Raw genomic sequence first — 12,704 nt, forward strand, 5'->3', positions numbered from 1 at the left:
TAAGAAACATGTTGTCCATTATCTAACAGCTCACTGTTTTTTGTTTTGTTTTGTTTTGTTTTTTAAAACTTTGCTCTGGGTGATTTAAGAACATGTTTAAGGTCCTGAAATATTAAATGACTTAAATTTTTGAAATACTTTTATTAGTTAAATGTGACATTTTCTGGCCTCCTTTTGAGGCCAGTGGTAAAAAGGCATTTTTTTCCCTCTAAGAAAAAACTGAAAAGTCCTTTGCTCGTTTGCTCACATAACTAGCCACAGAAAGTCAATTCTGCTAAGAACATTTGACTTTCCTCCACTCACTCAAAAGCACTTTTGATCCCTTATGTTATGCTAGGGTTAATAGTAGGCGTTGGGTATGCTAAGACTTGTTCTAGCCTCCAGAAACTTAGCCTAATGGGGAAATGTACAAAAAATAATATCAAAGCATATTACTTTAAAGGGGGAAGCTCAAGGAATGAGAAGTTAATGCATGTCCTTAAGTCTGTCTGGGGGAGATTAAAAAAAAAAAAAGTTTTCCCTAAGAGGTAGCATTTAAGTAGAGATGGGTCAGGATTCCATGAAGTGTAACCAATGTGTGAAAAGACTTGAGAATGTTCGCCCAATTCTCAAACTATCTGTTGAGTGTTGTTGGAGCGTAAAGGGATGGAAGTTGGGGTAGGAAGAGAGCAGTTAGTGTGAGCTAAGATGAGACATCTGGGGTCAGAAGTCCAGGCCATGTTCTGTGTGCCATACAAGTTTTACTTGATTCTATCCTAGAATCGTTAATAGAGCTACAGTAACCACGTATATTTGACAAAAGAAACCATTTAAATCTTCCTAAAGCAAACGCTCAGGTAATAAATTCTCAGAAACATCATGTCTCTTTGATTAAGTTTCTTTTGGCAGGAATGGTACATTAATAGAATTGATTAATCCTTCATGAGTCAAAAACGTCAGGCTGTCAAATGTAGGCAATTCCTACGGTCCTCTCAGGTGGGGGAGCAGAAGTCTCCCCTCCTGCCCCTCTGCAAAAAACAAAACTGGGGGTTAGGCAGGCAATGGATGGGGGTGCGGATCGGGTGCCCGAGGGATTCTAGAAGCCAACGATGTTACAACAGAGCCTAAGTCCAGAACTGAATTGCCTATCACCAGAAAGACTGAGCGAAACTGCATAGAGTTTTGCAATCAAGAATTTTGATCTCTCTCCTCCTCTCAATTCTTTGCATTTTTTTCCTTCGGCCTATGCCCCTTTCCCACTCTGATTTGTCGTGCCTCAGGATCCTCTTAGCAGGCCTCCTGCTTTCTTCCTCCCCTTTGCCCGCTTCGTGGGGTGCCGGACCTTGGGGCCTTGGACTGCACTAGGCGCGCGCCCCAATGCTATTTGCTTTGCTAACAATTCCTTTCTACTCTTTCCTTATCTTTCCGACATTCTCTGCCAGCCACCTTGTTTCTTCCTCCCCCGCGGCGCTATCCCTCCCGCTGCTCACCCAAGGGCTGGGCGGCTCCAGGAACCCCAAGCGGATGCGGCCACGAGCCGCTGCCACGTCTTCGCAGCCAGCAGGCCAGCGCCTGCGTGGGCTCCGGGGAAGGGCGGGGCGGGGCGGTGCAGGGAGGCGGGATCTGCGCGTGAGCAGCGCGGACGTGACCCAATGAGATCTGCGGACGGCGGCGGCGGCGGCGCGGTGCGCGCTGAGGGGCGGGGCCAGGAGGCAGTTGCTGGCGAGCCCGGGAGGCCGAGGAGGCAGTCGTTACCCAGGCTGCCGCATCCCGGAGGGAATCTCGCCGGCGCCCCGCTGGCCTCCAACCCCGCCGATCGCCCCACAGGCTCGTGTGCGCTCCCGATCTTGCCAGCCGTTCGCCACTCGCCTTGCGGACTGTGCCTCCTGCATCATGTGCGGTAAGGGGCCGCGGGCGGGGGGCGTGTTGCCGGGTGGTGCTGGGGTGCGGTGCGGGCGCCGCTGAGGCCTGAGGCGCGGGAGCGAGCGGGAGTGTGGAGGGTGCGAAGTCTGGATGATGGGCGGGGAGCGTCCCGGGGCGGCTGCTGGTCCTGGGGGTGGGGGCCGGTCTCTGCGAGCTGGAGGTGGGTGGTGGATTTAGGAAGGCACCTGAGCGGAGGGCGGGCCCTATAGAGGACCTGGGGGGCCGCAAGGGGCGGTTTTGCGCCCAGAAGGGAGCCGAGAGAAAAGGGAAATGTGTGTATCGGGAAAGGGGATTGTTTGTATTGGTTGAGGGAATGGAGGTGTGGAGGGAGGTGTCTTCACGAGTCTACCAGGTGAGGCAACCTGTGGAACGTCAGGTGAGGACTCTTGGACTTACCTTGTGTTCTTCCAGTATTTACCTTTTAAAAAGTATTTATTTTCAGTTTTTAGTTTCTTCCGGTCAGGCCCAATAGAAAACAGAATTGTAACTAGAGCTAAGACAATGGCATTACACACGATCTTATTTCTTCCACCCTGTCTCAACAGAAACCATTGCCAATCAATAACTCGGTGAATGGGCTTAGACCTGATCGTCTGTGAAGGCCGCCCAGAAGTGACCCTGGCGATAGATCAGACATCATTGATCAGTTGCATGTGCACCCACTTAAAAAGACTTACCTAGGAAAAATACTGGTCTACATTTAATGAATGTTTTACCTAGAGCAGTTAAAACAGAAAGTTTAGGCTCTTGTTTTGAGACTTAGTTGTTTCAACATTACCTAAAAAGTGTTAGCTAAAACGGATTGTCAGAAATAGATTTGGAATGACTGATATACTCAATACTAAAATTGGTATTAACTTGGCCACTGTCAGTATAAAGGATTCTGTTCTTACCTTAGTGAAATTTACAACTGACCTTACTCCTGGAAAAATAAAAAACACTTTTTAAAGGGAAATAATGACTTTAATAGAATTTAAACTATCTGGGAAACTTATTCTTTGTAGCCTTTTGCAAGAGAACTGAGCTGGAGCTGGCTTGTTCTCATTAGTGTATATTTTTCCTGTATTTAACATTATGCTAATTTCAGTTTCTGAAAAGGAGGAGCAGGTTTAAATTTAGAGTAGGTTAAAAAGCAGAAACAGAAACACCTATGAACAGCTTGCTGAAATTATTAGTGTTGCTCACTTTAGAATCAGATATACTGTATTTTTGCTATGTGCAGTTAGTAGAGTGGTTTTACAAAACACATAATATGATTTGGAGCTGTGAAGTAGTGAATTTGCAAACTGTTTAATCCTCAGTTTGCTACATTTGGTAATTAACTGTTCCTGAATCATGAGGTGTGTGCCTGGTTAAGTACCTGGCTTTCAGGTTACAGGTCATTTCTTCATCTTGTTCCAGGAAAAAGGAAGTCAAAGTACTATAAAAGAAAATATCTGATCTGGTTTGGAAAAGGTGCAGAGTAGAGTGGGGCTTGCAGGATGGAGACTAGATGTTGAGAGTTTTCACTTAGCCACCGTCCCCATGCCATTCCCATCCACATGCCCCATCCCCATCTCCATGCTGAGAAAACAGACAGGTTGTAAATAATAAAGAAAGAACTAGTATTTGAGGCATTTCTGAGGTCTTGCTTTTAACTCAGACCGGAGTTTTTCATGATTCCAGGAATATGGTCCTTAACTAATTTATATCCTGAACTAATGTAAATTCTGAAGGTTAACTGTGAAGACAAGAATTTGCCTTTGTTTTCCTCGCACATCTTTAATCATTAAAATTTCTAGGCAGAGAAATTGAGTGGGGAATGAGATTCGATAGGAAAATTTAGAGATTTATCTTCTGGTTACCTGCTGCCTATTCAGGTTTTTCTAAAAGATTTTTTTGTTTCAACATTGCAAAATGTTGAAGCAGAATAATGAGGGCTAGCCGGTTCTGAGATCTGCTTTTTTTTCAATCTGATACACTGATTAAACTGTTACAATGTTTACCAGGTTGAATTGGGATGTTAATAAGTGTTAATCAGACAAAAAAAGATTCTATGGTCAGGTAAATTTGGGAGCAACAGATTAAACAATGTTGAATTGGTTTCTTTAATTGGAGGACTTCATAGAACATTTAATGTGCTGATGAGTGTTGTGAACCTCCCAGAGACTAATAGTGTGTCCGTTTTCCAAATTTATTTTATCTTCCTCTTATTCTTGATCCTTTGAAATTACACTAGTTCTTTTTTAATTGTTTTACCTTTGCCTTTGTTGAGAGAGTGTCAAGTTGCTTCAGGTACCCACATTTTTTAAAACAGAGTTTGCTTTTTTTTTTTTTAAATAAATGTTAGTGTATATAAATAGAGTTTTTGTAAATGAGATTATATTTAAAAGCAGTGAGGGAGCTGCAATTTAAAAGTATCCTGAAATGAATTCTTAAAAAGTTTTTTGTAATTATACAGTCTAATGGCTTTGGGAGTAATTGAGGGATACTGAAACTTGCTGCTAGGATAAGTCATAAAACGGTACTATTAACATATCCTTAGAGATCATGCTGGATATAAAGTAGCTGTAAAAGAAAATAATCGCTTAATAAGCATTTTCTCAACTGTGTTCCCCGGAAAGGGAGAAGTTAATAAGTGCTGATAATGAGCAGTAGAAAGTGGGAAAGAGTTTTATTAACAAAAATCTGGGAAATTCTGCTTTTGGAGATTTGCAGTTAGCAAGGTTAAAGATTCTAGGAAGACCTACAGATAAACCTTTTAACTTTGTTTAACCCAGTATTTCTTACATCTTTTATTATGGAACCTCATCCCTACTTAGCATTCTGTAAATAGTGTTCTTTTTCTGTGGTTTGGGAATTTTTGACTTCACATTTCAGGTACCTAAAAAGTATTAGAAGGTATTTGAGGTGATGCCTTTATACTTGGCACTCTGCCCGCTGGAGAGATGATTAAAGCAAAGGAATTGCCTTTAAGGAATTGCTGTCTGATTTGAGGAAACGGTGAATACACATGTAACAGGTGTAGGTAATAATAGACAGTCCTTTTTCATTGCCATGTTATAGCCCACAAGTGGAATAAACAGAAGTTCAGAAACTGGTTAGGCCAGGAACATTATGGATGATCGGGTAGGACTTCAATGTTGAGGAATAGTGCCAGCTGGGAGAGAGCTAGTGCCCTGTGAAAGATATCATTGATGGCATATGTTACCCAACAGTGAGTGGAGTCAGAAATTAATTGAGAAGTACTGCCAGCGGGTTTGAAAGAAGAAATAGAAGTGCCAGGAAATGAGGCCAAGGAACAGTGTTAGAGGCAGAAGAGTTCCAACGTAGTCTATTGCCTTGGACAGAGTCTGCCAAGGTAGAAAAAGGTCATTCATGTTTAATTCCGCCGAGAGAAGTTCATTTCATTGGGCTAGAACGACGTCCTTAGAGAGGCTGCATGTACGAAGGCAGAAGGACTTGAGTTTGTGTTGAGAAGGCGGGGTAAGGATACCAACAAAGCAGGGAGAGTTGGGGAACTGAGGGCCCTTGATAGAGTTGAAAAGTTGAGTTCTAGAGCTGTGGTCCCAGACCTGTGAATTATAAAATTATTACAGGGTATCCATTGATTGATTCATATTCTAAGCATTGTCTCTAAATTGAATAAAAATTGGATAATAAAAATTCAACCCAATATTGTGTAGGATCCTCAGAATATTTTGATGTTAACAGAAAGTTCTATGTTTACAAAGTTGAGAAATCACTTACAAGGTCTGACAATTAAGTTCCCAAACTTGTTGCACTGATGTTGCTAACCTTTTTTGATATCAGAGGGATTATTCATTACGAATTTGTACCGACTTGGACAAACAGTTAACCTCGTTTACTATTTGGAAGTGCTGAAAAGGCTGCGTGAAAAAGTCAGATGACCTGAACTTTTCACCAACAATTCATGACACTTGTATCACGACAGTGCACCAGCTCACACAACACTGTCTGTGAGGGAGTTTTTAGCCAGTAAACAAATAACTGTATAGGAACATCTTCCCTACTCACCTGATCTGGCCCCCAATGACTTCTTTCTTTACCTGAAGATAAAGGAAATATTGAAAGGAAAACATTTTGATGACATTCGACATCAAGGGTAATATGATGACAGCTCTGATGGCCACTCCAGAAAAAGAGTTCCAAAATTGCTTTGAAGGGTGGACTAGGCGCTGGTGTCAGTGCATAGCTTCCCAAGAGGAGTACTTCGAAGGTGACTGTAGTGATATTTAGCACTGAGGTCTGTAGCACTTTTTCTAGGATGAGTTTGTGAACATAATTGTCTGACCAGGTATGTTAATAGACACAGACCCAGGGAAAGGCCCCAAGACTGAAAAATCTACCTCCTTGAGTGGGGAAGGGGCAAGGAAAGACTGAAGAAAGAGGTTGGCCACTCCGATCTGGTAATTAATAGAATTTATTAAGGGAAACATACATACAAGGCATATCTTGGGCGACTCCAGGACGAAATGGATCTCTGTGTCACTTGGCAGGCCCCAGAGAATTATGTAGGGTAAAAGTGGGTGGACAGTCACAGGTACTAGTACGTGAATGCTACCAGGTATGGAAATTATATTGACCAAATCAGGACAACAGTCCATTCTAGGAACCAGCACGTGGCAGGAGGCAAGGGAGAGATACTGATTTATGTCAGAATGAACATCAGTTACGATCAGTAAGGGGGGTTTGTGGAAAGCAACTTCTGTTCTGGCCCGGGTCCTGATTGCAGGACAGATGGCAGTCACGTCATTGGCCAGCCTCTTCTTCATAACTTACCAATGAGTAGGACAGCCTGGTTCAGGGAGTAGTATGTAGAATATGTTTCTCTTTTTGGAGCTTATAAATAAGGATAAGAGGTATGTATGGTATTATACTGTTACGATGAAGATGAAGACTTCAGTTCTATAAAGTGAGACTACTGAAAATGAGAAAGAAGCTGGAAAGGAAGAAATAGGGATTTGAGAATAGTCTAGACTCTAGACTTTAGAATAATATCTGGGGAAAGTTAGAAAGTTAGACAAACTATGAGTTAACATGATTGGTCATCAGTTGGGAGAGCTGTTATGAAAGTGGACCTGGAATGGGTCAATGGACCTGAAATAGATAGACCTTACTGGAAATGCATCCCTGCTCAGGGATGCAGGAGTAAGAACTGGCTTGTGAGGATGATGAAAAATTGTGGTCTGATGTGATTGATCCAAGAGAAGTGGGAGAGATGAACTGTTGGAGAAGTGGGTTTGTGAGAAGGAAGTGCATGCTTTTTCTCAGGAAAGATGATGATGTCGGAAGCCTGGGAGGGTGTGTGTAACTACAGATATTCAGGGTTTACACAGCGCTTTGACTTCCAGGGTGTTAGCATGCAAGAGGGGTGCTGTGGAGCTCCTTCTAGTGGCAGAATCTACTTACAACAAAGTAAGGGACTTTGAACCAGCATTTTGTAAATGGGAAAAATATTTTAAATAATTTAAAAAACACATAAATAATTGAAATTTCTTGTTGTGTCACTCCATATAATTTTTACTTTGTATTTTTCGGAATGTAGAAAATGTTAATCGTAATGTTTCATCTTGTAAAGGAATCTTACCTAGAATGTGCCTCCCTAATTATAGTAGCACTCACTGTGTTTTATGACACATATTTAGTTGATGTGTATAACTTTAATTGCAGCATTGTTTGTAGCTACAAAAAGGTAGAAAAACCTCAGTTAATAGGGAAATGGTTATATACAATATGACTATTATGGACTAACATAAAGCCATTGCATAAAGTAGAGTAGATGTGTTATGCTGACAGAGAACGATCTCAACATCTTAAGAGAAAAAAGCACAGAATGGTATATATGTAATGTCATCAAATGTATGTGTTTTAAAGAAAGCCCTCTAGTGCTCGCTTCGGCAGCACATATACTAAAGAAAGCCCTCTAAAGCTATATACTTCTAGGTTCATATGTGTAGACAAATTCATAGCTGAAGGATTGGGACAATGTGTATAGAATTAATGGTCGTTATTTATCTTCCCTGTGTGGAGGTAGAAAGAGGAGATTTTCAAAATTCATTCTGTAGCATTTGTGTAATTTGAATCTTTCATGATGATGATGAATTAACTAGTAAACTTGTGTTATATATAAGAAAAACTTTTTAAAGGAAACTGAGTTGTTGTAGATGGCATTGTAGATGGATTTTAATTCAGAAAGTATAAAATTTAGATAATGAATCTGAACACTTAACACTTATAAATTCTGATGTCTAGGGTCTGAAAATATTGAAGTTGTCAAGTGAAAAAATATAAAATTTCTTATTCATCGGGACATAAATTCAACGAGGCATAGGAACTTGAATAATTTGATTAATCAGCTAATTGCATTCAGTTTTCATTTTAATCAGGTTTAATAGTCTTGACTTACAACTAAATTGCTTTCAACCAAGTATCTCAAGTCTGTGATCAGGTGGTGTGTGAACGTTTCGTTAAGCAAGGTACTCATAAGTGCTTTCATGTCATTGAATTGAAGCTGCCGTTTTCTGAGAATGATGCCTGTAGGTGCGAGCATCTGCTTCACTTAGGGAGATACTTACTCCAAGTGTCTCCCAAATCAACACATGCTTTAGGAGCAGAAAATCTCCTCTGCTGCATACAACTACTGTGTGTGGTATCGGAGCAATTACCAAAGAGCAGTGGAGAGTTGATGTTTAAGCTTAGTTACCTTAAGCAGAACTGTTTATTGGGAGGTTTGATAAGACAATTCAAAGACCTGGAAAAGGGGTCAATCTAGTGATTTCTACTCTACTCAGCACCATTTTGAGTTATGAATGCTTCCGTTGTACACATGCTCTGCATGCCTGATAGGCTGGTTATTTGCCATTATATTTTCCCGTTTACCTCAAGATTACAGATAACCCATTAACCCTAACAGGTGGACTGTTTTGGGCCAACAGTGCTGTCCAGGGGCTGGCATGTAAAACTGGCAGATCCAACACCGTTATATTCCATTTTCCTAACCAGGAATGATTTAGGTTAATCCCCTTTCTTCCTTCTCCCAGCTCTGTTACCATACTTTGGTCTTAGAAAATTTCTCTATGGTTGTCATCCTTTTCTTGCTTTCAGTTCCTGGTCCGTTATGTAAGGAGAAATACTGCTCCTACTTCTTCCTCTATGCCTCCTCTTTTCCTTTTTGTCGTTTCAGTAGTGAACCAAAAAATGATAGTAATGATTATTGGTAATAGTAGTGCTTCCCGTCTTAAAAACAGAGGTAGGTTTGGAATTGGAATTTTTTTTTTAAAGGAGACTTTTTATTACTTTTATGTACAGAAAACGCCAACAGGGTACACTCAGCCCAGCTTGGTGGCCAGTTCTTTAGCCTTTGCCTTTGCCAGCTTGGCAATGCGAGCCACCGACTTGGGGCCCAGGACGCTGCCTCCCCAGTGACAGCGGATCTCACCGTATCTGTCGTTGTAGTTGGTCCGGAGAGCTTCCACCAGCTTAGCCAGCGCTCCTTTGTCTTCCGAGTTAACCTGTGTGAAGGCGACGGTGGTGCAGGTCTTCCTGTGGACCAGATGCCCCAGCCTGGCCTTCCCCTGGAGAATGCAGTAGGGAACCCCCATCTTACGGCACAGGGCAGGCAGGAAGACCACCAGCTCGATGGGATCCACGTCATGTTCAGTCACCACCAGCTGAGCCTTCCTGTTCTCCACCAAAGTGGTGACAGTATTAACCCGGGCTCAAAGGACAGGTGGCCTCTTGGTGGGAACATCCTCCTTGCCAGCAGCTTTTTTCTCAGCCTGAACCAACAACCTCTGCTTCCTCTCTAGCTTTGTCTCAGGTCTGTACTTATGAGCCAGCTTAAGCAGTTGAGTAGCTGTCTGGATGTCCAAGGCCTGGGTGAACTGGTTAATGGCAGGAGGCACTTTCAGACACTTATAGAGAATAGCTCTTTGCCGCTGCAGCCGAATGTACTGGGGCCATTTGACAAAGTGGGTGAGGTCCCTTTTGGGCTGGATGTCCTGTCCAACGTCAAAATTCTTGGGCCTTTTCTCAATCAGGATTTACCGCCTTCCTGGCCTCCTCCTTCTTCACGACAGCAGGGGCTGGTGCCACCTTCTTCCCCTTAGCCTTCTTCCCTTTTGGCATCTTGGGCAATGGAACTGGAATTGGAATTTGATATATGGTGGTTCACTTATGATGATGCCACCTATTGGGAAATGCGTCATTATTATATGGACCACAAAGAAAGAAAATATGAATGTCTTAAAATCAAAATTAAAATTCTTAATATCTAAAGACCTAGAAAATATTTTGCAGATGGTTTCAGAATATCATAGGGTAAGTGATCTGACTTTCTTTACCTTAAACCAGTGATGAATCTTAGCATCATTAATAGGGGACCAACAGACAATATAAAATACATACATACTTGTGAATAATTCTTGTCTCCAACTTTTAATCTAACTCAATCGAGTCTTTAGGTCTACCTTCCAGTTCACAGGAAATACAAGGAATAGAGGAACTGGTTAGACCACATTACGTAGAAACAATTAGACACAGTTAGAAGGTGAGACATTCAGCAAGAAATTTGGCCGTGGTTTGTCAGTAAGTCACTGTCTCGGAGAAAACATGGCATTCAGGGGGATCATTCTGGATTCAAAGAGACTAATAAGACATAATTAAATGTGAGCTACGATCCTTTATTATATCCTAGAATGAACAAATCAGCTATAAAAGACTTTTTTGATAATATGGAAAATTTGAATAACATATTAGGTAATATGAGAGCTTTTTCTTCTTAGGTGCAACAATATGGTTTTGTAGAAAAATGTCCTTATATTTTATATGTTGCTTTACTTTTAATGCTTAACAATATACCGTAAGTCCTCATTTAATATCATGGATAGGTTCTTGGAAACTGCGACTTTAAGTGAAAAGATGAATAACGAAACCAATTTTATTGTAGGCTAATTGATATAAACAAGGGTTAATATCCTATGGCATATTTTTGATCACAAAAACATCGCTAACCTTCTAAATAAAGACCCAAAACACTTCTAATATTAAACATTGAAATAAATATGAGCTATACATACGCTTAAGAAAGATGAATAAAAACAAGTAAGAGAATAAGTTTCCAACGTGCTTATTCCAGTTCAAAGTCACTCATGGCCAGAGCCTATCCCGGCAGCTCAGGGAGAAAGGTGTGAAACAACCATGGACAGGACGCTGTTCTGTCACAGGGCCACTCACACTCATACTCACTCAGACTGGGACAGTGTAGACACATCAGTTTACCTCATATCTTTGGGGTGTGGGAGGAAACCAAAGTCCCCGGAGAAAACCCACGCAGACTTGGGGAGAACGTGCGAACTCCACACAGTTAATGGTCCCAACTGGGAAACAATGTTTTCTCATCAGTGTTAAGACGAAAGGACGTTGAATGAAACAATATTTGAGGAGCTGCTTGATTCCAAAAGTAGTAAGGCCCTTCACCAGGTTTCCTGTTTTAATTTGGTAGCTACTGTGAACACAGAACAAAATCATGTAAATGTCATAACAAACAAATGAGGCCAGGAGAGAAGTCCTGTCTATAAAGGTACTAAAAAATGTCAAAATCATCAGGAATATAAATACATACAATATAAATACATACATACAGGAATATAAATACATCCAAAGCAATCAGAGAATTCTCAGAAATCATAGACCATCTAGTATGAGGGGACCATAGAGGTCCTCAAGTGACAGAGGTAAGAAATATGTGGCCCATATGCTGTCACTCCCTAGGTAATAGATGTTGCTAATCATCCGTGGCTTTCTTTCCTGTTTAGGAAATTAGGCCACTGAATCGTTTTTAGTGGGTGATTTCCACAGCCACTACCAGTTAGTAACTTGTGGGCACTTGCTGTGAATACTATTTTAGCAAATCTCAGCCGAACTATTTCATTTAGCAGAAGGGGAAGCTGAGGCAGCTGGTATACTGGAAACTTTTGGGGATATACATGAGTTCAAAGAATTCGCAGGTTTCTTTAACAAAAGAGTACTTTTTTTTCCCCAGGAGTGCTTTCTTATGAGCTAACAAATGTTGAGTGTGAATTTTATTTACCAAACAGTCACAATTTTTAAAGTTTGTTTGGAAATGGGTATTGGTTGAGAAGATCCCTTTTCCTATGAAATTGTACTCAAGATTTTAAGATTGACACAATAAACCAGTGGAAACCGAGGAGGCTGAAGTTAGAAATATCAAATTTGAATGCAGTTAAGTCACATATATTGAACCCACTGCATTTAATATTACATGTGAATTACTCTGAATTTTTTTTTAAAAAATGTATCGAGTATTTAACTTGTATTAAATACAGTCGGTTTTATGTCATTCACATTTAACATTTTTTCATTGGTATTTGATTATGTGTAATCTTTAATTCTCTAGATGCATTACTTTACTATCATAATTACATTTCTTAAAAAAAGAGATGATTGTGCTCGCTTCGGCAGCACATATACTAAAATTGGAACGATACAGAGAAGATTAGCATTTAGTGGTTACCAGAGGGTAAGGGGGTGGGGGGTGGGTGATGAGGGTAGAGGGGATCAAGTGTGTGGTGATGGAAGGAGAACTGACTCTGGGTGGTGAACACACAATGGGATTTATAGACGATGTAATACAGAATTGTACACCTGAAATCTATGTAAATTTACTAACAATTGTCACCCCAATAAAATTAATTTAAAAAAAAAAAAAAGATGATTTAGTAGTGATATTTTCTGGTTGTGCTGAGTTATTGGGATTTGACAACACTGGACTTTCCAGA

At 40.9% G+C, this 12,704-nt stretch overlaps 1 protein-coding gene and 1 pseudogene across 3 annotated transcripts in view; one reads left to right on the forward strand and one right to left on the reverse strand.

Annotated features, from left to right (window-relative positions):
• The first annotated feature begins 1,646 nt into the window (after positions 1–1,646).
• Positions 1,647–12,704, forward strand: part of GFPT1 (glutamine--fructose-6-phosphate transaminase 1) — a 55,141-nt gene continuing 44,083 nt past the window's right edge. The window contains exon 1 of one of the 2 annotated variants that reach the window (XM_081068046.1): positions 1,647–1,879. In XM_081068046.1, coding sequence (XP_080924172.1) covers positions 1,873–1,879 — 7 coding nt within the window. In that variant the 5' untranslated portion in view covers positions 1,647–1,872. The remainder of the gene's footprint in view (positions 1,880–12,704) is intronic. The other variant, XM_081068045.1, reaches the window with a different exon arrangement.
• On the reverse strand, positions 9,234–10,032 carry LOC308505943 (large ribosomal subunit protein eL8-like; annotated as a pseudogene). Its single transcript has one exon. The product of its transcript is annotated as a large ribosomal subunit protein eL8-like (transcript).

This window comes from Rhinolophus hipposideros (genome assembly GCF_964194185.1).
Source record: "Rhinolophus hipposideros genome assembly, chromosome: 12".
Classification (NCBI taxonomy): Eukaryota; Metazoa; Chordata; class Mammalia; order Chiroptera; family Rhinolophidae; genus Rhinolophus; species Rhinolophus hipposideros.